This window comes from Dromiciops gliroides, chromosome 4 (genome assembly GCF_019393635.1).
Source record: "Dromiciops gliroides isolate mDroGli1 chromosome 4, mDroGli1.pri, whole genome shotgun sequence".
Taxonomy (NCBI): Eukaryota; Metazoa; Chordata; class Mammalia; order Microbiotheria; family Microbiotheriidae; genus Dromiciops; species Dromiciops gliroides.
In genome coordinates, this window is record NC_057864.1 from 33,816,275 (window position 1) to 33,843,768 (window position 27,494).

Below are 27,494 nucleotides of genomic sequence, written 5' to 3' on the forward strand. Positions count from 1 at the left end.
AGCTCCCACTGCTGCTGCCTTGAAGGAGCTGGCCACTGTCTTGCTTTCTGTCTTCCTGGCTGCCTTGCTCTCTATCTTGCTTCCTTGCTCTGGCTTGATTATTCTGTCCTATAAGAAACCTGGAAAATGAAGACACAGGCAATTAGGCGGGATTCCCTCGGCTCCCCTCCCGCCTGCTCCCCTTGGCTCAGGGGATGACTGGGCGTGAGACCGTCAGTCCTTTCCCCCTCGAGGCCTTTCTCGTCCTCCACGAAATGAGGCTGTTGGATCAGCTGGCACCTGAGCTCTTGTCCAGCTCTGAATCGAATCATTAACCCTCTCCCTAAACATCTCCATGCCAAGCTCTCCTAAGCCTGCAGCTGGAGCCATTGTTGGCTATAGAGAAAGACACAGCTGGATTGTGGGTGGGGAAAGAGAGAGCACATGGGAGCCCCATGAGGCTGGCAGAGAGGGAGGAGAACACCCCCTGGCAGGGGAGTTCGGCTCCACAGGAAGAGCAGCCAGACCCGACCCAAGACAGCCGGGAAGCTGGGCTTCCAGGGAAGTGAGGAACTGATTCCCAAGAGAGCTCGGAGAGGGAAGGCCCCCACAAGTACGGGAAGCCCACAAGAAGTGTCACTGCCATTGGCAGCTGCCAAACCACAGGCCTTTTGGTCATCATTTCTCCTGAGGGACCCATCGGCTGCTGGCCAATCAGTAGGAGGCAGACAGAGAGAAGAGAAACTGGCCCTGCCCTTGGGGAGCTGACACTCTAAGGAGGGGCTGCCTTCATGGCCACCGGAGGAGCCGAGACCCCTCAGCTGGGCTGCTGGATGGAGGGGCCTGATGGGAATCCTCTCTGGGCCTCAGGTGCCTCATTTGTGAAGTAGGGGTAACAGCCACTGGCAGCAGAGGGCAGTTACACAGCAGATAGAGCACTGGGCCTGGAGTCGAAAAGCCCTGAGTTCAAATTCAGCCTCAGCCTCTTACTGGCTGTGTCTACCTGGGCCCGAGGCCATCATGAGGCAGGTAAAGCCCCACAGAAACAAGAATGATTGTTACGAAGACACGGATGTCAGCCTGGACGGAAGTCTCTAGCAGAGCATCATGGGCATCTTGCCTCTGCTCTGGTCTCTACCCTCGGTACATTGATTTTTTTTTTTTAAGGGAGGCAATTGGGGTTAAGTGACTTGCCCAGGGTCACGCAGCTAGTAAGTGTTAAGTGTCTGAGGCTGGATTTGAACTCAGGTACTCCTGACTCCAGGGCTGGTGCTCTATCCCACTGCACCATCTAGCTGCCCCTCCCTCGGTACATTGATACAAAAGTACCCTCTCCTTTGATCAGTGACTTGGAAGACGGTACACACACACCCCTTTTGTGGAAGAACTGCAACAATTTGAGTCAGCTAACATTAAGTGCCTACTATATACCACACGCTGTGCTCGGGCTGGGGATTGTCCCAAGAGAAGGTCTGCTTTGCTGGCTGACCAAGCTGGAGTGGCCAGTTAGCACCTCCAAGGACCATAGACTCTTTTCTTTCTCTTACTTCTATCCCTGCCTTTGCTCACCTCTCCTCAGGTCTTTAAACCACAACTGCCCACCTGCCCACCTAAAGTACCCACCTTCATCTCTCCTATTAGCTGCCAAGTTCTTGGGGAGAATCACACTGGCTGTGTCCCCCCAAGCTCCCCCCCCCATTTTTGGCTTCCAGGCACCCCCCACCCCCCGAAGGCCTGACATGCCCCGTTCTGGCCGAACCTAAAAGCCATCCATCCAGATTCTCTACCTTCCCTTGTTCTCCCAGGCCATCACCCCTAACCACAGAGCTGTCCCAGAGCGGAACAGGCCCCCCTCAGAGGAGGGCTCCAGGCTAAGGCCGAATGGCTGCTTGTCAGGTAGACCACAGGGGAGATCCCCTCTGGGTACCTGTGTGGATGATTGGCTGCACGCCCCTCCCAGCTCTCTGCTGTTGTGATTCTGCTCTGGCCTCTTCTCCTCACACACCTTGACCATAATTATGGTGGATGAGCATCTTATACCACCCTCTGCCTGCATTCCTCTTCCTTTGTCCTTGATGACCCTCGATCCTTGGCTCTGGGCTGCCCCCGCCATCCACCATCTCACCTCCCCCAGAGTACTATTGACCACCGCTAAGCCTAAGGCACACAACTCTGTCAAGACTCCTGGGCCTACCCCAATCGCTCAACAATATTTACTAAACACCTACTGTGCACTAGGGACTGTGTTGGGCAGGTGCTCGGCATACAAGTACTAAGAATGAGACCATCTCTCCTCCCAGGGAGCTCCCACTCTAAGTGGGGCGGCAAGAAGTACAAAGAAGCCTACCTATAATGTGAATAAACAGAACGTGTATGAGGTTGTTTGGGGGGGAGGTGCAAGTAAGCCCCTGGGGTGGAAACATTATATTGCCGGGACCCTAATCTTCCCTGACTGCTTCTCCCTTTTTTTTGGTGAGGCAATTGGGGTTAAGTAACTTACCCAGGGTCACACAGCTAGTAAGTGTCAAGTGTCTGAGGCCAGATTTGAACTTGAGCCCTCCTGACTCCAGGGCCGGTGCTCTATCCACTGTGCCACCTAGCTGCCCCTCCTGACTACTTCTCAAACATGACCAACAGTTTCCAAGTCTAAGTCCTCATGCCCCCTGACCTCCCTCCCCTCACAGAGCCTCTCTCTTCCGTGCCCCTGCTCTGTCCTGGTTTTCTGGGCCCTCTGGGTTAGCGGTCACGTTGCACTCTCTCATCTTGGATGCCTGCCTGCCCAAGTGCTTTGGCCTGGGCCCCTCTTCTCTCCTTCTCTCAAGGATTTCATAGTCTCCCTCTCTCCTGAGTGGGCCGTCTCACATCCCCAGCTCCCTGCCAGGCATCTCCAGCTGGGCGGTCTCCAGGCATTTCTGAAGCCACTCGTGCTCCTGGAAGCCCTGCTGAGCACACCCTGTCTCTGGACTCCCCTATCTTGATCATGGGAACCACTCACAACGTGATTTGGAGCCTAGGATCACAGCTTAAAATACAGGCACGACAGGCTCCTGTCCAGGGAGGGAGCATAGACAAGAAGGTACTTGCTCAGTCTTGCAAACCTAAAAAGGCAGACGTCCACCGAAAAAGATAGGGATGGAGAGGACCGCCAGTGACCCTGCAAGCTGGACATCACAGAGGGCGGGAAGGAGTGCAGCAGCAGCAGCAGCAGTGACAGCTCAAGAAAGAAACCCCCAATAAAGCCCTGGCCTCCGGTGTCTGGATGCAAAGGAAGGAACTAGAAAGGCCGGGAGGCCAATTTGATCTCCCAAACACCATTGAGATGTGGTGGGATGAGATCTGGCATCGCGTACCTCATTCAAAAGAAACAGGAGAGGGAAAGAAGGGGTGGGGACAAGGGAGCATTGTCTATTAGGAAGATCCACTAGCAGGCAGAGAGCACTCAGCGGAAGCGCCAAAGAGACAGTCTTGTAATAAGAATCTGCAGACCATTGCGGCAGAAAGAGAAAAAAGAGGAGTCTGGGAAACAGACCCGGGGGACCCTGGGCAACATCCATCACTCAGATACCTGATGGAACTCTCTCTGCCAAAAGCAGCTCAACCCAATTCAATATACCTTTCTTAAGTAGCTACACTGCTCAAAGCTAGGTACCGGGCCAATCCCTGGAGATAAATAAGTAGTGAGAGGACACAGTAGATAGAGCCTGGAGAGACAAAGACCTGAGTTCAAATCCAGACTCAAATACTTACTAGCTGTGTGACCTTGGGCAAGTCACTTGACCTCTGTTTGCTTTGTTTTTCTAAAATTGTAAAATGGGGAACACTTAGCAGAGTGTCTGGCACATAGTAGGTGCTAGCCATTACTGTTGTTGTTGTTATTATTATAAAAATAAAAACAAAACAGTTTCTGCCCTCCAAGAGCTTATACTGTATTGGGGCATTACAATGTGTATTTGGATAAAGTCAATCCAAAGTAACGTTGAGAGGCAGAGAGCATTAACAGTTGGGGTGACTGGGAATTGGCTTGTAGAGGCACCACCTAAGCCGTGCTTTGAAGGCATCTAATGATTCTGAACAGTGGTGGTAAAGGAGGAGGGCATCCAAGCATGTGGACCACCTGAGCAAAGGCATGGAGATGGGAGATGGATTTTGCCTACAGGAAAGAGCTGGGAGGCCAGCAGGATGGCCTATGAGGAGTGCTAACAGCCAGGAAGACCTTGATTTGCCTCTGATCACCTCATCTTTCACCAGGGGGAAGAACCAACAAGGGGAAACTCTATTCTGGGCCTGGTTTAGACATGGAAATGAGGCATGGCCCTCAAGAATGACATGGCAGGATCCAAAGAGAGAGAGAGCTCTGTTGGGTCCAAGACTGGGCTAAACCGGAAGCTGACATTCAGGCCCAGACTCTTTCACAAACCCAGGACAGGCAAGACACAGGTTGACAGCACTTTGAAAAGGGTCTGGGGAGGGGGGGGATCCGTGGACCAAAAGCTCAGTCAGAGTCGACAGTATAATGGGTCAGCCCCCAAAGCTCAGGCCAAGCGTCTGGCCGAGGTGGGCTGGGGTGGTCCCGGTGACTTCTGCCCTGCTCAGGACACAGACACAGCATTGCAGTTGAGGAGGTTCCCTGACCACGAGAGAGTGTCCCAAGGAGGCTGGTGTAGAGCCTGGAGACTGCACCAGAGTGGGCCCCGGCAAAGGGATGGGGGAGGTGTGGCCTGCACATATGAGGGACTGGGCAGACATCAGAGCCGTCTTTAAGGATGTGGAAGGAGGGGGATGAGTGGACAAGAAGCAGGAACCCAGCGGTGAGGGACGGTCCCGTCACTGCCAGTGTGAGGCATGGCTGGCTCTCGCTTCAGAGGACGGCCGGGGGGAATGGTGCCCTCGCTCCAGGGCACTTTCCTCACTGGGACTGTGGTTCTTCCCTCCTGTTTCTGGAGGCTTTGAGGAGGCTGCTTTCTGTAGGCCCTTCCCAGGAGAAGGAGGCCTGGCCTGTTGTTGGTCCTAGACCCGCCTGACACAGGCTTCTGGGAGCCTTGGGCCCGAGGCTAAGTGGCCCTGACTTTGCACACAGCAGCCTGGCAGATGAATACTGTACCCGTGGAGGCCTTTGGGACCCATGAGGAGTCTCTGTCTCACCCTGGGTCCCCCAGGTCCAGAGCCCTGCTCTCTTCTCGCTCCCAAAGCAGATCCCAGGCCCCCTGACCTCCATGGGTCCCACTTGCTGCCGACGCCATTCAAGGCAGATGCCAGGCTCCCGAGTCCCAGACGCTTAGCCAGAAAGGCCAAGCCTAGACCTGGGGCCCTGGGGCCCTGGGGGAGGGATTCCTGATGACTGAGTAGCTGTTTACCAGACATGAAAGCCTCCCCCCCGCCACCCCCCTCCCCTACAACTCTCCATGCAGTCGGCCTGTCTGGGAGTGGAAGCTCCCAGGGGTAGGGGGTAGGCTTGGGTTGGGACCACACCCGCTGAGCAACCCCCCTCATTCTCGCCGACCCTGCAGGGCTGGAGGAGGCCCAGGCTTCAGGCCCGAGTCTTTCAGCAGGGCAAGTCAGCCATGCAGTAACACATTTCCTGACCTCTTGGGAAGGAATGAGGAACCAGTGGGTGAGAAGCTTAGAGGCTAGGCTGGGGGAGCCTGGGGAGCAGAAGGGGGCCCTCTGCCATCAGGGCATCCTCCTCTTCCTCTGGCTTCTGGCAAGATGGCTGTGCAAAGTGGCTGGCACCTGGGAGCATGCGCCCGCAGCATCCCCCTCCTGCTCCATGCCCAGCTCCCCCGGGGAGATTTCTTTGCTGATGGTAAGGCTACATTTTGCGTTTGAGCGTTTCCCCACATATTGCCTGCCCTCTGGGGGTGCCAGGAGGGACTCGCCTGATCCCCCTCCCCAGCACAGCCCTTCACATAGCTAAAGGCAGCTCTCGTGTCCCCCTGCGTCTTCCCTTCTCCAAACTAATCATGCCACCTCCTTCCATCTGTCCTCCCCGGCCCAGTCCCAAGCACCCTGCCCATTGTGGGTGCCCTCCTCTGAACCTACCAGCTTCTCACTGTCCTTCCTAAGCCATGCCATGGAGAAATGAGCCCACTCCTCCATCTGTGTCCTGAGGGCTGAGAACAGAGGGGAACCCCCCCTGCCCCCCAAGATCCCACGTGAGCCACAGTGACCTGTTGGCTTCTATGGATATAAAGCAGAGCCCTGCCCGGGGCCAACCTCAGCGTGCTAGACAAATGCCCTACTAGCGCATTGTTCCTGTGGCTCATCAACTCCCTCTTCGAGGCCTGCCCCTGCTTCTGGCCTTGTCTGCCTTCCTTTGGAAGTCAAGACTCCATGTGCTGCCGCATCAGGACTTCAGACCACCATCTTCATCAACAATTGCATTCCCAAGCACTCCCCAAGGTCTCCAAGGGCTGACTTCTAAGACCATGAGTGCGCAGCGTCCCAGCTCTCCTTCTCCCCCACCCCAACATAATCCGCTCTCCCCCAATCCAGGGCACATCCAGACTAGCCCTGGCTTTCTGCTCCTGCCCTACCACAAATTCTGAGGAAAAAAAACACAAAAAAAACCAAGGCTAAACACTTCCTCCCAAGATTCCTTCACTGTAAGCCTCAGCAAAACATTCTTTGTTGTTGCCGAGAAGAGAATCGGATCTAGGAGGCAAGGCGAGAAGCTTAGAGCTGCTGCACTTTCAGCAGAGAGAGAGCTTGGGTGAGGCCCATCTGCTCTAGCACGGGCTGGGCCAGGGCCGGGACCTGCTGCCCCAAGCCCTCCCCTTCTCCCTCCAAGACACTTCACTCGGGGACCTGCTCAGCTCCCTGGTTTCAATGGTCCCCTCTATGCTGATCTTCCGCATGTGCCCCAGTCTGGCATGTCCAGATACTCAGGCATTTCACACCGGATGTCCCGCAGACAACTAAACTCAACAGGCCCCAAAGGAAGTCATTATCTTCCTTACAAAACACTCTCCTCTTCCGAACATCATAGAAGGTGCCACCATCCTCCGGTTCCCCAGGCTCAGGTCCTCGGCCCACATCCAATCTGTTGCCAAGGCCGGTCGTTTCTACCTTCTCTCGTCTCAGCCTGACCCCATGCTGGTGCAAGCCCCCATCACCTCCTGCCTGGACCATCGCCCCAGCTGCTGGGGGCTTCCAGATCCAAAGAACATTTTCCCCTCCTCATCCTTCCTGCCCCCTCTGAGCCAGCTGACTGCCTCTCTGGGTTTTCCTGACGTGGCTCCCTGGACATTCTCCTGTCTGACCCCTCTTGCCCCATGCTGAACCTTCTTCTCTCCTCTCTGACTTTATCTGCTCCCATGGGTGCAGTTTATCCTGTCCCCAAGGAGGACTCAGAGATCATCTCTCCAGTCCTTGACTCTCTCCTGACCCCCCAGGAAGTCTGAATCATAAAGTGTCTCCCAGACATTTGCATCTGGATGTCTTGGGCATTCACAACTCAACATTCACTCTCTAGCCAAGCTGCCCTCTTCTGCTCTTCCCCATTAACTCTTGGTAGGCCCTGCCAACTTGGCGTCCTCCCAGGTTCACAAGCTTGTGCCATCCTCGACTCTTCACTCTCCATATTGCCCATACCTAAGTAGTGGCCCAGTCTTAGGACTTCCACCTTCTCCGAATTACAGCCTTCTTCCCCATCCCCTCCCCTGGCCTCCCTGCCTCCAGTCTCTGTTACCTTCCTAAAGCACAGGCCGGACCACATTCACTCTTCTGATCAACAAACTCCAGGGCTACCTAGTGTGCAAACTCCTTCACTGGGCAAATAAAGCCCTTCATGGCCTGGCTCCAATCTACCTACCCAGCCTTACTCCACATTAGGCCTCTTCATGTGTACTTGGTGGTGCCACCACAGCATCTAGGGCTGCAGTGGGTAGAGCACTGGCCCAGAGTCAGAAGACCTGAGTTCCAAGATACCAGCTAGTAAGTCAATAACTAGTGACCTGGGCAAGTCACTTAACCTCAGGGATAATCATAGCATTTACCTCAACAGGGTTGGTGTGAGGACTACATAAGATGATATTTGTGAAGCACTTAGCACAGTGCCTGGCACAGCAGGTGCTTAATGAATGCTTGTTTGGACTGCTTGACCGACTCCGGACAGCAGCAACAGAAGTGCCAGTCCCTCAGGCTTCCCTTTCTTGCTGGACAGTGAACAAAGCTTCTCCGTCTCTTCTGCCAGCATTCTTTTTGTCCGTGAGTCAACCGACTGTGGTGGCAGGTAACTCACCAGATAAACCACGAGTGAGTGTCCAAGATAGGATGGGGCTTGGCAATACGTCAGACAAGAGCAGCATCTCAACGGACAAGAAGTGACTGGTGTTGCGGAAGCCCTGTCCAAAGGGAGCTGCCCTTGGGCCCTGCTGTCAGGCTCCAGCTGCTCAGAACCAAGGCCAGGGTTCACACGAGAGGGCAAAGCTGGCAGCTCAGGAAGGAGCAGCCCCACCTTGGGGAGTGCACAGAGGCCCCCCCCCCAGCCTCCCATGATCATCCTTCCTAGAGAAATGAAGAGATACAAATCGGGAGCAGCATCTGGGAGGCTGAGAGGGCTCAGGCCTGGCCCGGGCCAGGCAGAGACGTGTGCGGAGGGAGGGAGGGGGGCACGCTGGGCCTCCTGCACCCCTGGGCAGATGTCCGAGATGAGAAGGGCAGAGAACTACCATCCCTCTCTCCCAGTGCCTTTCCCATCAGAACCTATGGCAGCACAAAGCAAAGGGCAAGAGGCAATGGGCCTGCAGGGGGAAGGCCGGCGGCGGAGGGCATCTGCTGAAGGATGTGGCATGCAGCCGAACAGACAAGCCCTTCTCACTGCAGCGGTTGGGAATAACCACAGGGGGCTCCACCACCGACCCCCCCATGAGTGCAGAAGCAGCGCACCAGGCTCCCTGCGCCAGCCCAGAGCTTGCCCTCACAGGGCTTACATTCTGCAGCAAATGGCTTGTGCAAGGTCATCTCAGAAAGCAAGGCTCCAGCAGCTGGCGGGCCAAGAAAACCCCTTTGGGGGAGGCACCCTTGAGCAGAGCCCAGCAGGAAGCTGGGGACTCAGACACTGATGAGCCGTGGGACCCTGAGCGTTTCACTACTCCCAGCTTCAGTTACCTCATCTGTAAAATAGGACAGCACCTACTTTCCAGGGTTTTTGTGAGGATCAAACAGGCAAAGAGCTTTGCAAACCTTAGAGCACTCTACCCAGTTTAAGGAACAGCCACCACGCCCCATTTCTATAGCACTTTAGAAATCTTAAATTGTTCCCCTGGCATGACCCCAGAAGTTGGGCTCTCATCCTGAAGCCCCAGTGATGCTTCCCCCACCATCCCCTGTCCTGGGGACAGCATGGCCATCCTTTGGGCCACCCCCACTGGTGGCTCCTGACCCAGCACAGACTCGGTGGTGGGGCCATGTCAGGAAAGCTCAGGGGCTACCCGATGGGGCTGGGAGTCATCTTCCAGCAGGCAAAGGTCATTGGGAACTATTTCACGTGGTGCGCCCCTTCCTGACACCCAGTGCACGAGCCAGGGAGCCCCACCCCAGGGCAGACAGACAGTAGGAGGGCAGGTAGCGTCATCAAAGGCCAATCCCCTGCTGTGGCGTGGGGCTGCCGGTGGGCAGTCAGGGTCCCGGAGGGCCAGGCTCACACTTTTTCCTTGTAGACGATGTACTTGAGCCACTTGAAGTCTTGCCACTTGAAGCCAGCCAGGACAAAGAGCGAGTCCTTCTCATACTCCTCTGGTCGCTGCATAGCACCCTCAGGGTAAGTGCTGCGGCAGGGTGGGTCTTGCCCCCAACATCCTTCTCAAGCCCTTCACCGGTGCTGAGTTCAGCCTAGTGAAGCACAGTCGGGTTGGTCCCGAGAGTCCTGGCACATCCCTCCTCTTCCCACCCCCTGGCTCCTAGCCTCAGTTTACCCCTCTACAGTAGCTATGGGGGAAGCAGCCTGTGTACTTGTCCTGAGAGGAGGATGGAGCCACAGGGAGTCATGCAGCCCGTTCTCATTGGCAAACAGAGAATCGGGGGCCAAGGCGCCAGCCGGCCTAGGACCGGAGCCCAATTGCCGTGTCCCTCTCTCTTTGCTGCTGGTTGCCACCCTGCCCAGAGCTCACCTGACCACAATGTCATAGTGTCGATGCCGGGCTCCCAGGGACTTGTTGGCAAGGACGCCTCCGTTCCCTATGATGATGCAGCGGCTGGCAGCTGAGGCTGTGGGGGGAACGGCAGAGGCCCCCTCGAGTTCGGGCTGGGCCCCAAAACTCAGGCAATGGTGGTCGGCCACCCAGCTCCCCCAAGACCTTGGACTCCCTTGTCTGCCAACCCTAATACTGCTGACTCAAGGAGCTTCAGATACTGTCCGCTGTGGGGCAGAAGAGGGAGGGGGGACACAGGTGTGGCCCATCACATTCCTAGCACCCGGTGACATGTAAGTGACCCTGAGGCCAGGGGGCGATGTCTCTGGGCTGCTCTCTCTGGGTCCTATTCCGTGTAGGTCGGGGTCTGTTCCATTGTGCAGGTAAGGGCCTCATATTGATGGGGGATGGGAGGTGGAGAGGAAAAAGTGGGGAGGGAAGTAAGTAGGAAGAAGAGAAAGAAAGGAAGAGGGAGTTGACTAGCAGGGAAGGGAGTGTGGCTGCACAGGGAGCTCTCTGACCAATAGAGGGTGAAGGGAGAAGTCTGGGAGGTTCACAGAAGCAGAACTTCCTAAGGACCACGAGAGTGGAATGGGAAAGAGGGCGGGAGGGCATCCTGGTTTAGATCTGGGTTGGACCAGTGGCTTCTGAATGCCGTGGAGGGCTGAGGAAGGTTGGGAAGGATGGAGAAGGACCCAGGCCCTCCGCTGTCACTCGTGGGGGCAAGGCTGAGAGCTGCCAAGCTCCACCTGGCTCCAGGGCCCTGAGGGGCCCATGGGCTCAGGCCAGGCCTTACCTGTCCAGGGCAGGTGTGAGGCGGTACTCTTTGGTGGCTGACAGGATGGCTTTGATCAGGTTATCTGTGGGACAGAGAAGGCTGCTTCAGAAGGGGGTCTGACTCGAAATCCTCCTCTGCAAAGGCAGCCTGGACACTTTGCAATGTGACCACGTGAGCTGTGATCCCTGGGGAACTGGGGGCCCCGACACCCATGCTCCACCTGGGGGGAGAAGGGGCTTGGTACCCTAAGATCCTATAGATGTGGGCTTCTGCCAGGATCATCCAAAGGAGTGGCTACCTGCCCCCGGGGAGGACCCGCCGGGGTAGCCCCCCCCTGCCTCATCCTCCCACCCGCTGTAGGGGCCGCCCCACCCCCCAGTTGTCAGCACCGCCTCGCTGGGCTATAACTCGTCAGTCTTGGCCATGGCAGTGGCTGGACTGTGGGATTCCTGCTGGCTCCTTCCTCCCCTCCAAATGCCATCCTGGCCCTGCAGCTCCCCCCGGGCACGGCCTTCCCCAGTCCCCTCTCCCCTGCAGCTTTGAGCCCTCAGCAAGCTGAAGGGTGGGCTGCTGAGGCAGGCGCCGAACACGGCCAGGCCCTCCCTTCTGCCCGTGGACGGGATGGTGCAGGCCCTGCTTCCTCTCCCCTCCCTTTCCTCCAAGGCCATTGCTGGGCCCAAAGGTCCTCATGAGGAGTAGCCGCACCCCGCGGGCTCAGGGGCGCACAGTGGGCACAGTTGTGCAGAAATATGCTGGCACGGTGTGCAGAATACGCTTGCACGTGGAAGTGGGTGTGTGTGTGTGTGTGTGTGCATGCGCGCACAAGCATTCGCTCACACACACAGCCCATGCAAGAGAGACCTCCAGGGCAGAGTCCCTGTGGGCCTGAATGTCTAAGTGTGTCTGGGCCTGGGGACAAAGGAGAAAACGTGCACCCAGCTCATCCCAGGCCCTCTCTCCACAGGGGGTTGTGAGGATCCAGCGAGATCCCCAGGGAAGGAATGGGGCTTGCCCCCAGTCTCCAAGCAGGGCCTCCAGCGCTCTCCCAGCCTCTTCACTTCCACTTCCAGGAGCCCCTGTTTCCTGGGAGGCTCAGTCAGAGAGATGTGTCCTCCCACGGTTCAGAGGATGAGCTCCCAGGGGACAGGAGCGCTCGCCTTTTTGTCTCTGTCTCCCAACTGGCAGGCACACAGTGGGCACTTTAACAAACTCTTGCTGATTGCCCGATGAGTTACAGCCCAGGCTATGCTGACATCTGGGGGTTGGGGCAGCCCCTTCGGGCGGTGGGAGGATGAGATCCAGACCCTCATCCTTCTACAGGGACCAGCTCTCGGGTCCCCAGGGGGCCAAGCACTCCCCGCTGGCTGGCTTGATGCCCGGGCCCCAACCTACCTTGTCCTTTAATTCCAAAGGGTGGCACGAAGTCTCGGATGCGGGCCCACTTGCGGAAGGAGTCATCCAAGAACATGGGGGCAGGCCTGGAGAATCTGAGGAAACAGCCCATGGAGCCCCGTTACTCCTCTAAGAGAGACTCGCCCGAGCTGGGGAGCAGGTGGGAGCCAGCCAATGAGGGGACCGAAACGCAGCAGGTCCTAGCAGCTGGCCAGCAAAGGTGCTACGGGAGAAGACAGGCCCCAGAGAGGACAGGGACCAGGGAGGGGGCAGGAGCTTACAGGGCAGAGAGGTGGCCTGATGCCCTTAGAGAATGAAGAGTGAGTCCATCCTCTCATTTTACAGGTGGGGAAACTGAGGAAGACAGGGAGGAGGGATGGATGAACGAGCACTCTCACCCGGAGCTGGGAAGCATCATCTGTGTTGTGCTGAGCCGCTCCAGCTCAGGCAATGAGAAGGGTGGCAACCAAGCCTGGCCCCACCCTGCCCATGGCTGCCCTGCCTGGCACCTCCTGCTTCATTACTGCTTCCACTGGTTGGTCCTTCTCCATGGTCATCATCCCCAGGCAGAAGCAATCTGGGTACTCCAGTGCTAGCAGAGGTGCCTGGCTCTCCAGATGGCTGGAGGCCCTTAAACTTCCCTCAAGTTTGCAAAGCACTTCACATATCTGGTCTCAGCAGGACTCCTGATGGGAGGAGGGGCGTGCAATCTTTTTTTTTTTTTTTTGGTGGGACAATGGGGGTTAAGTGACTTTCCCAGGGTCACACAGCTAGTAAGTGTCAAGTGTCTGAGGCCGGATTTGAACTCAGGTCCTCCGGAATCCAGGGCCGGTGCTTTATCCACTGTGCTACCTAGCTGCCCCCACGTGCAATCTTTATTAATCCCATTTTACAGATGCAGCCACTGAGGTACAGAGTCAGACTGCCAGGAAGTGACAGAAGCAGGACTTGAACCTAGGTCTTCCTATTCAAGCACTCTATTCGTGACTCCACACTGCCTCTGAGATCTAATGGAGATGTCTCCTGGCTCTAAAGCAGCTTTGTGGCTCCCGGTGCCATACCACCTCTCGCGCTCTGCCAAACTGGCCTCTTTCTCTGTTGCTCCCGCAGGAGGCATCATCTCCCAACTCCACACCTTTGCCCTGACCGTTTGCCATACCTGGGATGCCCTCCCTTCTCATCTCCTCAGAGGCCTTCTCTGAGCTCCTGATGCTCTCTCTTTTTTTTTAAAGTGAGGTAATTGGGGTTAAGTGACTTGCCCAGGGTCACACAGCTAGTAAGTGTTAAGTGTCTGAGGTTGAATTTGAACTCAGGTCCTCCTGACTCCAGAGCTGGTGCTCTATCCACTGTGCCACCTAGCTGCCCCCTGAGCTCCTGATGAAGCTCCGCCTCCACCTCCACCTCTGCAGGAAGCCTTCCCTAATTCCCCCTATCTCCAGCTCTCTCACAGGGTACAACTCTCATCGACCCTAATTCTCTGTCTATAGGTCGCATGTGCTTAGACAAGGTCTCCCCTTAGGGTTGTTTTATTCTTTGTCCCTGTATCCTAGTGCTTGGCAGACAGCAGGTGCTTGATAAATGCTTGTTGACATCCTGGGGTAAAGCAGTAGTGAAGCTTAGGGGCTACACTCCCGTGCCAGGCTGGCAGCCCATGCTGCACCAGCTGATAATGTGAATGGGCCACCCTGCAGGGCCCTACTGCTCCTACTAGTGAGCCAGCAAGGGTAAACCAGCCCAGCTCTACCCAGGGGGCTGTGGACCGCCAACCACCGGTCGTCCCCCATGCCACACTGCATGAAGGCAGACTTAAGTTTGATGTCAGAAAAAACTTTCCTAATGAGAGCTGCTCCTGAGTTGCTTAATACAAGAACTAATTTGTGCTTCTGGGCACTATCTCCTCCGATAGCAAAGCGGTAAAGAAGCAGTTCAGAGAAACCTCAGTCAAAGATCCGACTGAGCAAAGCCGTCCCAAAAGACGTTGGAGAACAAGCCTGAGAGGACAACAAAGTGAGGAAAAGTGGGAAAGATCTGTTTTCACTGCAAAGGTCAGTGGAACCACCCACCTGGCCTAGCCTCTGACCTCACAGCTCTGTGTGCGCTTTCAGGGGATGTGAAAATGGCTCTAAGGAGAACAAGATGGAAAGTGGACCGAAGGGAATACAGAGAAGAACACAGAGAAGCTCTACATTGCTGACAGCACAACTGTGACAGCACCTACAATATGCCATTCCCTCTGCCAAGGGCTTGGTGATACAAAGAAAAGAAAAAAAAAAGTCCCTGACCTCTGGGAACTCACATGAAGTGTAGCAGGAGAGACAACACCCAAATCCTCAGCACCTGAGATGCACAGGCGGCATTTCTGCAGCCGCTATTGCTTTAAGGGTTGCAGGGAACATGACACATTTTATTTATTTCATCCTCACAAAACTGAGAAAGGCACTGTAATTATTCCCATTTCACAGTGAAGAAATTGAGACAGACAGAGGTTAAGTGACTTGCCCAGGGTTCACATAGCTTTGCAAGTGTCCAAGGTAAGATTTTTTTTTTTTTTGGTGGGGGCAATGAGGGTTAAGTGACTTGCCCAGGAATCACACAGCTAATAAGTGTCAAGTGTCTGAGGCTGAATTTGAACTCAGGTCCCTTCTGAAAGCCAGGGCCAGTGCTTTATCCACTGACATCACCTAGTTGCCCCCTCTGAGGTAGGATTCTGAACTGTGGTCTTCCTGTGCCTCCCAGCTGGCCTAAGACTCTTCAGAGTAAGTGGATGGTGCCTCGAAGGGAAAGCAGCTTTTGAGTTCAGCCTTCAGCTTGCTGTTTGATGATCACACAAAAAGCATTTGGTTCGGTAGAACAACAGCATCTTCTCGGCTCCTTTCCCACAAGGATGTGCACATCCTTGCTGCTGTGCTACCACATGTCATCAATAACCACTGACATCTGGTTTTACCCACAGCAGTGACCCCCATGGCCTGGGCTGAGCAGAAAGCCAGAAGGGGCTGGACGGGAAGGCAGCATCCAACCTCCTCTTGCAGCCCGCCCTCCCTGGTCCTTCACTCCCCCTGCTCCCTCACTCATGATTCCGCTGCCCAGTTGCCTGAATGTTTTTGTCCTCCAGCAGGGGGGATGGCTTTGTGGGCTACACCAGCAGCTCAGTGAGGCCAGGAATGGAGTCAGAGACCAGCAACTTGTGGTCTCCCAGTGCCCAAGCCTGGGGCTCTGCACACAGCAAGCACTTAATCAATAGTGAGTTTTCATTAGAACAAGAGGCCCTGGGGCAGCTAGGTGGCACAATAGATTGGGCACCGGCCTTGGATTCAGGAGGACCTGAGTTCAAATCTGACCTCAGACACTTGACACTTACTAGCTGTGTGACCCTGAGCAAGTCACTTAACCCCAATTGCCTCACCAAAAAAAACAAAACAAACAAACAAAAAAATGAACAAGAGGCCCCTTGGACCCATGACGGTCCTCCTGGCCAGGAGTGTGTGGGGGTTGGGGGAGGAGAGGTAGAAGGGCAGCCCCCCAGGGTCACAGAATGTCAGGGACAGAAAAGACTAGGCTGCAGGAGGCACCAATCCCAGTCCCACACTGAGCAGGCGTACCTCTGCAGCATCCTCAGCAAGTACTCATCTGGCTTCAGCTTGGAGACCTCCAGTGATGGGGAACTCATTCCTTCCCCTTTTGTTTGGGAGCCTCAGTTTGACTCTTTGCTACTTTCCTCCTCGTATTTTCATTAGAGGCCTTCTTTACTACTTTCCTATTCCTGAAGACCACTGGTGTCAAACCAATCCCTGGGACCGCACGACCCAGAAAACCACAAATTAACAGCTGTGCTCTATACACTTCCCAAGTACATTTTTTTTGGGGGGGGCGGGCAGTGAGGGTTAAGTGACTTGCCCAGGGTCACACAGCTAGTGTCAAGCGTCTGAGGTTGGATTTGAACTCAGGTCCTCCTGAATCCAGGCCAGTGCTCCATCCACTGTGCCCACCTAGCTGCCCCTCTCAAGTACATTTTAACCCGGTTCTTTTAAGGAGGCTACTCCCCAAAGTTTGGAGTTTAAGTCACCCCGGCTCACATCCTGAGCATCATCAGCCCACAAACCAATCCCCTGTCACGTCTTGTCATTTTCAGCTTCACTCCCAATTCTCGGGCCTATCTCCATGTGATCCACAGGCCTCCTTACCCTAGAAGATCACTCTGCCGTGACCCCCCCCTCCTCAGAAATTCTCCATTAAGGAATGTGCTCAGGCCAGCCAAGGGCCTCCACTTCTGGGCTCCACCCTGATTTGTTTAGAGTTCCTGAGGGCAGGGACTGTCTTTCTTTTTCACTTGTATTTACATTCCCTGCACTTAGCACAGTGCCTGCCACGGAATGTGCCTTTAATGCTTGTTGCATTAGGCATTAACCAGTAAGTGCTTTGGGGTGGACAGAGCACCAGGCCTGGAGTGAGTTCAAATCCAGCCTCAAATAATTACTAGCTGTGTGACCCTGGACAAGTCATTTCACCCTGTTAAATGAGCTGGAGAAGGAAATGATAAACCACTCCAGTGTCTCTGCCAAGAAAACCCCCAGCGGGTCACAAAGAGTCCGACCCAACAAAGCCCCTGTACAACAGCACTAATGCCTGTTGACCACGTCTCCCGTGTGCATCCCCTTCTCTCCCTCCCCAGCCACCACTCTGGCTGGGGAGGGCCTCGTCACCTCTCACCCCGACCACTCAAGTGGCCCCCAGTGCCCCCTCACTCCAACCCATGCCCTTCCTTCAGCTGCCAAAGTGATCCTCCCAAAGCAGAGGCCAGACCAGAGCATTCTCCTGGCTCATGACTATTGGGCTGTAGGATCAAATTTAGCATCGGAACCGCAGAACTGGAGGGTGGGAGGGGACTTTGGGCCAACGCTTCCGCCCAGGCCCAGCAGGCCCTTCTGTTTCCTGCTTGGCCTCCACTTACCTTTCATTATTCTCCTCCCCTTATTCTTCTGGCTCGCCATGTTGGCTACTGTCTGTCTGATTCTCATACATGACACTCCATCTCCCATCACCACGCCTTTGCCCAAGCTGTCCCCTACACCTAGAATGCTGTCTCTCCTCACTTTCTTCTCAGATTGCTTGGCTTCCTTCAAAGCTCGGCTCAAATGCCAGCTCTCGCACGAGGCCTTCCTGATCCTGCCAGTTATTAGGGACCTCCCCCATCCCAATACTACTAGTTATCTGAGTATTTGGCACTTCTCTCCAGCCCAGCAGGGGTGAGGTTCTCAAAAGCAGATATTGTCGTGATTCTTTCTGTCCCTATGTCCTCAGGGCCCGGCATGGCTGCAGTAGGCCCCTTATCCATGCTTGGGCACACTTTACAAAAGGGTCACAGCTCCCCTAGCCCCTTCTTTCCTGACTCCATCCTGACAGTGCCAAGCCTGGGCCACCCTGCTGACTGCAGCCTCCCCTCCCCCTGCTATGGAAGCCACATGGAGATGGGCATTTCCAGCCATGGAGACATGGGGAGATTCTGGGTCCTTCAGACAGAGTTGGCCCGAAGCAGCAGGAATGTTCTGCACAACGAAGTTGGCCCTTCTCAGAAAAGGCGGGCAGGACACCTGGTCAGGAGTTGGGCACTAGACACATAGCTGAGGCAGTGACTAGTCAGCAGTTTCACAAAAATGTTCCAGGTTTTAATGCTATAAGGATCAATTTCCTGAGCTCTGGGTTCCTGTTTTCATAGTTTAAGTCTTTGTCAATATATGCTTAGGAAGCTTTTGTGTTTAAGCTTTTTTGTGTTTTCCTGAGAAGGAAATAAATAGCTGCCCCACATGGCACACAGAGTGCCTTTGTTACCCCCAGATCTGGGGGGAGCCAGACCTAAGCTCTCACTGCTTTCCTTGGGACTCAGGGGTGGGGGCTTAAAGAGCCTGAGTTCTCTCTTCCGAGGCCAGGCCCACTGATATGGAGGGGAGCAGGGGGAAGGAAAAGCTGTCCCGAGGCCAGCACATGCACAATTTCAGCAGATGTCCAGGCCAGAGGTGGTGCTGCTGGAGGCAGATGTGGGTCAGGGAAGCCCAGCCTAGGCTTAAGGTCCAGGCCGACTCCATGGGGCCCAGGGAGCCTCTGAGCCCACTCTTGGGAGGGCCCTTCTGAACCTGCATAGCCCCTGTGGGGGAGGGGTGTGGAAGACTCCAATCCCAAGTCTTGGCTCTGGAGGAGGAAGGGGGGTAGGGCAGAGTAGCAGTGAAGTCAGAAGCAGACATGCCCCAGCCAGCCCAGGTGGAAGGCCACACCAGCATCCTGAGTACAATGAGGTTGATCAGATTTCCCTGTGTGTGAGTGCATGCACAAGAGTATGTAACAGTGTGCAGGTGTGTGTCCGAGCAGATGTTTATGGGGTGCCCAGGGCATCAAGGTTAGGCTGGGAGGATGGATGCTCCAGAGCCCTGAGAGGCTTTCCCAGGCCTCCTCCCCAATGTCCCTGGTCACACTGGGCCCAGGGGGTGCCTGCAGCTAGAGGTGGGAGTCTACAGGACAGCATGGCCACAGGGCCCAACAGGAGGTGATTCTGAGCTCTCCTCACCCACAAGCAGCAGGCAAAGGCCTGGGCTCCCAGGAAAAGCGTCATGAGCCCCAGGCTCCCCTCCCTGCCCCCGACCCCCTGCCAGCCAGCCCTACCCTGCATTTCTGGAACCAGCCTGGACAAGGTCTTTCTCCACACCCCATGCCCACCACAAGGGAGTCAGGCCTTACAGCAGGCCTGTGAGAGAGGCTCCAGCCAGGGCAGCCCCACATGGCCGCAGAGCAGCCAGTCCCTGGAATGGGCATGGGGCTGGATGACTGGCCAAGGCCCCCTTACAGGCTGGTCTGGGCTGTAGATCAAGTGTGACCCATGACACTGGCCAGCCCCTCATCACACATAGCACAACCTACACTGACTCCTCCCTCCCTTAACTAGGTATCAAGTCAAATGGTGCACCCAGGACAGGGACAGAGTGTGGCAAGTCAAGGTGCTGGTGCTCTCAGTGTGATCTGGTATCAGCTCTGGGAGCCGGGTCCTATCAGGACTGTTCTTATTCCCATTGTTCAGGTGGGTAAACTGAGGGAGGGGGCAGAAAGAGAAAGAAAGAAGGGAGGGGAATGGAACAGGAGAGGAGAGGAGAGGAGTGGGGAGCTGTCCAGAAGGCAGCAGAGCACAGAGCAGCTCTAAGCACTAGACAGTGGGTGGGAAGTCAGAACAGTCGGTCCTTTGCCAAAGGACAACACTGCTCCTCGGTCTGCTTGCCCCCTCACCTGCCCCCCCACCTGCTCCGCAGGCCTCTTCTATACTGTCCTTTCCCTCCCTCAGGCTGGTGCCCTGGTGGCCAGAGCCCCAGAACCAGGAGAGGAGGGAAGTTGACATGACTGGCCCTTGGTGGCATCAGGAGGTGGGAATCCCCTGGTGCTGGGCTTGGGCAGAAGCCAGGAGGAGGATCAGGTGCTGGGAGCCCCCGGCTGAGGAGAGTGTCTGGAGGAGGGAACTAAAAAGGGGAGGAAGGGAAGGGAATAAGCACTTATTAAGCACCTACTATGTGCCTGCCAGGCTCCGTGGACAAAGGGGATAAGCATTTATATAGTACCCACTATGTGCCAGGTGCTGTGCTAAGCTGCAAATTGCATCTCATTTGAGGTGGGTGCTATTATAACCCCCATTTTATAATTTAGAAACTGAAGTAGACAGAGATTAAGTGACTTGCCCAGGGTCACACCGCTAGTAACTATCTGAGGCTGGATTTGAACTTGGGTCTTCTGGACTTTGCCCCCAGAACTCCATCTATATCGCTACCTGGCTGCCTCTAAGAGCATACCCTCCCCAAATGGAGGATCCAGGAGGAACTTGCCAATGGCAGAAGTAGGAGGGGTGTTGAGAAAACCCCAGGTGGTGAGGGAACTTCCAGTGTGAGAAGGCAACTGAGGCACATTGGGAAAGTCCAGAGTCAAAAGCACAAAGCAGAGCTGGGAGAGGAAGATCAGGGGGCCTAACAGCATCTTTGATTAGCCTTGTTCCACTTGGTCCCAGGGGCAGAAGCAGGAGCAGTGGGGGGGGGGGGAGGAGGCAGGAGGCAGATGGAGGCCACATCCCAGGAAAAACCTCCTAGCAACAAGCACTGTCTCCAGTAGATGCTGAATGACCATTTGTCCCGTGTGTGTGTGTGGGGGGGTGACTCCCCCTCCCTGGTCAGACCTGGGCTAGACTCTGTGGCCCTGGGGACCCTTCCAGCTTTGATGCTGTGCAGCCTATTTGGACGCCTGGTCCTTCTCCCAGGGACCCTTGTGTCTGACCCGCTGGAGCTAAGAGGGGCTGAGCAGGAGAGGCACCAGGCTGCTGTAGTCACTGCCAGGGCCCTGGAGGGTCAAGACCATTGGACCTGACTCCATCCAACAGGCTGCCCTTCTCCTCTGACCCATTTACAGAGGAAAAGGTCACCAGGCCAGGCCGGGCTCGATGCCTGCTCCCTGGAGCCTGTGAAGGGGCCCTAAGGGGAAGATGATCCACGGGGCAGAATCAACCCCCTGCTCATTCCCAGCCTCGGCAGCAGCTCTGGGCCTGAGCCTCTGAAGTAGGATGCTCCCTCCCCCAGGTCGTAGGAACATTACAGAGAGGCTTATAAAAGCAAACGAGGTTTTGACAGCAATAGGGCAGAACACCAACCTTGTAAAGCCGACCTCCTAAGAAGGAGGGCACCCAGATCCCTGAGAGAGGGGGCCTGTAAAGGCTGCAGCCCAAGGCCGCTGGTCCTTTTCTGGGGGAAGGGACAACTGTGTCCGATTCTGAGCTGGAGGCCTTGGCTTAGCACCAGAGTCACCAAAACTGGATGCGAAATAGGCTGAGTGCCCCACATTCAAGGCCCGCTATCTGCCCAGCTGGGGCCGGGCACAGGGGAAGCCTCAGCCCACAGACCCAAGTGCCCAGGCCAGGGCTCTCCCACAAGGCTCCACATCCACGTTTCTCTCTTTGACCCCAGCCGCCTACCTTCCCCCTATGTCTCCCTCTGCCTTATTCCTTCGGATCCTCCTCATCTTCCGACTCCAGACTTTCCTTTCTGTGCCCCCCAAGCCTCCGTCCCACTCGACCTTCGCTGTCCTCACCTCCTCCTGATCCTGGAGGTGGCCAGTGAAGTTCCACACTGTCTTCCCTCACTGCTCTGGCTGCTCATCCCTTGGCACACCCTAGGCCTGGACAGCTGCCACCCTGGCTTCCTCTACTCCCATTCAACTGTGCCTTCAGAAAAGCTGGACAAGGCGCACAGTCAAACCAACCATGCCCCCTGCATGGCCATGACTGCCCACTTCAGCTGGGCCCTCGCCGCCGCACGACTCTCCTTTGAGCCCTCCGAAATGGCCACCCACGGTGAGCCTCCCATGGCACCCCGCCCTTCAGGGGAGCCCTGTGCTGGGGGCTCCCTCTGCACCTCTAACCGCCTCTACTGTAGTCCCTGACAAAGTGGTGACCCTTCTTCCCAGGCAGACTGCCCTGCTGTCATCCCCACTCTCTCGCCATCTCCTGGTTCCCTCTGTGCTGCCCAAAAACCTGCCCAAGTCCAGCCTATCTTTAAAAATTGATTTCCTTAAGCCTCTCCCCCATCCCCTCAAACCGTCTGTATCCCCTCCTCCCTTCTCAGCCCCTCCCAGAAGAGCTGTCTACACTGGCGCTTCCACTTCCTCAGTTGATTTCCAGCCTCACTGCCCAATGAAAGTCATTGTCAAACATGATTTCCCCCCATCTTTTCTGCAGCTTCTGAAACTGCTGTCTGCCCTCTCCTCCTGTCTGTTCTCCTTCTGTTTGTCTGACCGCTTCTTGGGGTCAAAGGGCAGGGGATGCACTCTGACCCCTACTTCATGCTTGCATTGTTCTCCCTCCTCACCACCGAGCCTCTGGCTCCTCCTCCTTAGGGAAAGTGTTCCCTGACCTGTCAGCTCACACTTTGCCTCCCAAACCACAGACTATGGTCATCTCATCTGTTTATTCCCAATAGCCCTCCAAATGTCTCTGCTGCCTCCCCTGAGAGTGTGAGCCCTGGGAAGGCCGGGGTGCCTGGCCCAGAGTAACCAGGTATTTAACAAGGTTTGGTGATTGACTAATTGGGTCTGGCCAGAGCTGGGGCCTTCAACCTTCTTCTCCCAGGGGCTGCAGGACTTTGGCAGTGGAAGTCACCATCCCAGCTGCAGGTCACAAAGAGTTGGATGTGACGGAATTTGACTAAACAACAAAAGAGGCTCAGAACAGGGAGGGGACGGTGAGCCACACTCTTTGGGGACCTGTTGAAGGAGCAGGGGACCCTGAGCCCTGAGAAGAGACTCCAGGGGACAGGAGATCTGTCTCCAAGTCTTTGGCCCTGGAGGGCAGGATTAGGTGTAGTAGAGGAAGCTTCAGAGGCAGATGGAGGCTCCAAAGGTCCTGACCATGATGGATGTCCCAGAGGGCAAAGGAGAGCCTGTGGGGGGGGGGTAAGCTCTGTGTCATTGGAGGGCTTCAAGGGAAAGCTGGGGGATTCCTGCTGGAACTGCTACAGCCGAAGCCCTTTCCAGCTCTATGGGTGGCACTCTGGGAGTCCATTTGGGCCTCGTTGGTCCTGGACCCCAGTGAGCCTCATTCCATTAGCTCCTTCCCGCTCCTGGGGCCATGGTGGGGCATTGTGTGACCTGCAGGGAGGCCACTGATGGGCTCCCCTGTCATCATGCCCGGGGCTCCACCTGTACCAAGGGAACCTTCCAGGTGGCCGGGACATTTGCATGAATCCCTGTACAACATTTGCATCTTGGGGAAATTTCTCAGGCAAGTGTCACGCTAGTTGCATCACCCTGGCTTCAGGATGCCTGGGGCTTCTCCCAAATGAGGAAACATGTTGACAACTGGGCAGAGCCAATGGGCCAGGAGCATCAGCCTCTTGTTTATTTCCAGGCCTCCTGCCTGGGGCCCTCCTGTGGTCCCTTCATGTCTACATCCCGTCGAGTTGCTGAGCTATGAGTCAGCAGGGCAGATTATTAGCCCTCTGCTAGAAAAGCAGACTAGACCCCTGAGTCTTGCTGTCTCCTTCCTTCTGGCTGGGCACAAGCTGGGCACTGGGGTTCTGAGAGTGCTGCCTCTCTCCTGTCAGTGATTTTCACAGGGCCAAGTACTGCCTGATGTGCCCAAGGGCAGCTCCCACAGGTGGCCTTCAAGACTTCTCTAAAAATGCCCACACACCTGGTCTCACAGAAGGGGAAACAGAATACTTAAGTAAACTCATCTTAGAAAAGGAAAGTGAATAAGCCTTCAATGAGTTCCCTAAGGAAAAATCCCTAGGACAAGATGGATTCACAGGTAAATTCTATGAAATGTTTAAGGTACAATTAATCCCAATACAATATACACTGTTGAAAAAAATAGTTAAAGAAAGAGGCTTGAGGCAGCTAGGTGGCACAGTGGATAAAGTACCGGCCCTAGATTCGAGAGGACCTGAGTTCAAATCCGGCCGCAGACATTTGACACTTACTAGCTGTGTGACCCTGGGCAAGTCACTTAACCCTCATTGCCCTACCAAAAAAAAAAAAGTGGCTGACCAAATTCCTTAAGCTGTAAGAGAAGAAAAGGAAACTGAAGGAGTTAGAATAGGCAATGATGAAACAAAACCATCACTCCTTGCAGACAATATGATGGAATCCTAGAGAATCAAAAAACCAGCTGACATAATTAAGAACTTCAGCAAAGTTGCAAGATATGAAATAAACTCATATAAATCATCACTAGTTCTATATATTATCAACAAAGTCCAAAAGGAAGAAACAGAACAAGAAACTCCATTTAAAATACTTGGAGCTAATATAAAATACTTGGGAGTCTACTTGCCAAAACAAAGTCAGGAACTATATTACAATACAATTATACAATTACAAAACAATTTTCAGACAAATAAAGTCAGAGCTAAACAACTGGAGAAATATTAATTGCTCGTGGGTAGGCTGAGCCAATATAACAAATATGACAATTCTACCCAAATGAATTTATTTATTCAGAGCCATAGCAATCAAGTTACCAAAAAAAAAAATTAAAGAGCTAGGAAAAAATAACAAAACTTATCTGGAATAACAAAAGGTCAAGAACATCAAGGGAATCAAAGAAAAAAAATGTGAAAGAAGGTGACCTAGATCTCACACTATAACTGTGTAATCAAAGTGATAATCGTCAAAACAATCTGGTACTGGCTGGATCAGTGGAATAGATTAGGGGCATAGTACATGGTGGTAAATTACCATAGAAATCTAGTGTTTGATAAACCCAAAGATCCAAGACTGTGGGACAAGAAGTCACTATTTAACAAAAATTTCTGAGAAAACTAAAAAGCAGTTTGGCAGAAATTAAGTATAGATCAATATCTCACACTATATACCAAAATAAGGTCAAAATGGGTACAAGATTCAAAAAAAAATAATGCAACCAAAATTAGAAGGAAAACAGAAAACTGGGGGGGGGATTTATGACAAGTCTCTCTGATAGAAGCCTCATTTGTCAAATATGTAGAGAAATGAGCCAAATTTATAAAAATAAGAGCTATTCCCCAGTTAATAAATGGTTAAGGGATATTAACAGGCAGTTTTTGGAAGAAATCAAAGCTATCTATAGTTACATGAAAAAATGCTCTAAATCACTACTGATTTGAGAAATGCAAATTAAAACAACTCTAAAGTACTATCTCACATCTATCAGGCTGACTAACATGACAAAAAAGGAGAATGACAAATACTGGAGAGGATGTGGAGAAATTGGGACACTAATGCACTGTTGGTGGAGTTGCGAACTCATCCAACCATTCTGGAGAACAATTTAAAAATACATCCGAAGGGTTATAAAACTGTACATACCCTTTCATCCATCAATACAACTACTAGGTCTGTTTCCCAAAGAGATCAGAGAAAAGGGAAAAGGACCTGTTTATACAAAAATATTTATCTTTTTGTGGTGGCAAAGAATTGGAAACTGAGGGGATGCCCATAGATTGGGGAACAAGTTGTGGTATATGATTGTGATGGAATGCTATTGTGCTATAAGAAATAATGACCAGGTTGATTTCAGAAAAACCTGAGAAAACTCATATGAACTGATGCAAAGAGAAGTGAGCAGAACCAGGAGAACATTGTACACAGTACCACCAATAGTGTAAGGATGATCAACTGTGGAAGACTTAGCTACACTGATCAAGACAATGATAGAACACAATTCCAAAGGACCCATGATGAAAAGTACCATCCACCTCCAGAAAGAGAACTGAAGAACTCTGAATGCAGATTGAAGCATACTTTTTTTTTACACTTTATTAGTACTATATTATTTTGTGGTTTCTTTTGCAATACAGTTACAAATCAAACTGCTTGCCTTCTCAAGGAGGGGGGAAGGAATGGGAGGGAGAGAATTTGTAACTAAAAATTTAAAAACATAATAGTTAAAAAAAACTTGTTTAGATATAATCGGGAAATATTTAATGAAATAAAAAATGAATTAAAAATATCAAAAGTAAGCATGTCTAAAAAAAACTATGCCCACACACTTAGTGTGTATCTTGGACAGGTCAAGTGTGCAGCACTCTCAGAGCTTAGAAGATTCTATGTGAGGATCCTCCCAGCAACAGGGTCCTTGGCAGGGCTGCCAAGCAGCACCCCCAGAGTTCTGCTGCCTGATGTTTTCACCTGCCTCTGACCAGGTGAAATGAGCCAAATTTATAAAAATAAGAGCTATTTCCCAGTTAATAAATGGTTAAGGGATATTAACAGGCAGTTTTAGCTCTCACCAGAGACACTAGGGTGAGGATTTTTTCCAAGCATTAGGGTGGAGGCAGGGGCTCTCACATTAGACCATTTGGGCATGTGGCATCTGATCCCTTTGGCCAAGTCACCTTACAAGATGTTGCTGGGCTTCCTCTGCCATGATATAAGAACCCCTGGAGGCAGCCCCAGTCTAGATGCCAAGGTCTGGCCTTGGTGGTCCCGGTGGCCTCCTCATCCTTCTTTCCCTGAGGCGTCCAGGGAAGCTTTCCTGTAAGGTTCTCCTACTTCCTCCTCCTGCCCAGCTGAGCCCCTTTGCATAACTCACTGGCATCTCATGCCATCACTTTCCCACCTGCCTTCCTTCCTGCTCAGGGTCACTCCCTCCCTCCCCCATCTGCCCTGCCAGCATCCTGGGCACAGGGAACAAGCTGAGTCCTGCCCCTCAAATTCCATGCCCAGGCTCCTTCCCAGGGGCCTCTCTGGGTCACCTCAGCTCTCAGGGTTCACTTGATAGTATCATCTGCCTCCTTCCTTTCCAAGCCTTGTGCTTTCCCCTCACACCCTCAGGCCCAGACACCTCTCACTTCCTAACTCATCAGCCCAAATTCATTCCCAGCTGCTGGATTAGTCCTCCTAAAGCCAGGGTTTGATTGTGCCACTCCCCTGCTCAAAAACCTTCAATGGCTCCCCCTTGTTTAGGAGAAAAACCTATAGAACTGAGGGATCTCAGAGGCCACTCAGCCCATCACTGACCTAAACAAGTAGCTCCTTATTAACACAGCACACCTGACAAGTGAGCATATGGCACCAAGGACGGGAGGCCAAAGCCAGCAGAGGACATCCTGGATTATTCCCAGAGTGTTTCTTGATGCCCAGTCCAGCTCGGACCCTTCTACTCTCAGGGGCCAAGTAGCAGGAGGCTGATGCCACCCCTGAAGGGCAGTCCCTTCCATAGCGAGTCTTCTCTCCTTGAGTCTCAATGATCTGATGGGCTGCAGAGCCAGAGAAGAGAGGCCCCCCATCCTTGGCCCTAGTTGGACAATGACAGGCACAGTGGCCAGCCTGGAGCACCACATGGCTCAGTGGGAGAGTGCCCAGAGAAAGGGGAAGGACCTGCCACAGTCCTTGCCGTATCCCCAGGAGGAGCCAAGGGGAGACCGAATCCAGAAGGTAGGACAGAGCACCTGACAAGCCAGCCTCACCTTCAGTAGAGTGGCTGATGGCTTATCCTGTGGTCCCTTTCCTGGGAGCCCACTGGCGATGTCAGGGAGGCAAGTCAGGCACTCCAGCCTAATTGCCAGCAAGGCCCACTCCCTGAAGCCACTGGGGGCAAACTCTCCCCATAGCACATTTCTCTTTTTTCTTTTTGCAGGGCAATGAGGGTTAAGTGACTTGCCCAGGGTCACACAGCTAGTAAGTGTCAAGTGTCTGAGGCCGGATTTGAACTCCTGAATCCA

The 27,494-nt window shown here is 53.8% G+C and overlaps 1 protein-coding gene across 1 annotated transcript in view; it reads right to left on the minus strand.

Moving 5' to 3' along the window:
• Window positions 1–27,494, minus strand: part of ST3GAL3 (ST3 beta-galactoside alpha-2,3-sialyltransferase 3) — a 135,126-nt gene that overhangs the window by 10,431 nt on the left and 97,201 nt on the right. The window contains 6 exon segments of the mRNA XM_044005043.1: window positions 9,623–9,751; window positions 9,753–9,810; window positions 10,089–10,171; window positions 10,173–10,185; window positions 10,906–10,969; window positions 12,280–12,374. Coding sequence (XP_043860978.1) covers window positions 9,623–9,751; window positions 9,753–9,810; window positions 10,089–10,171; window positions 10,173–10,185; window positions 10,906–10,969; window positions 12,280–12,374 — 442 coding nt within the window.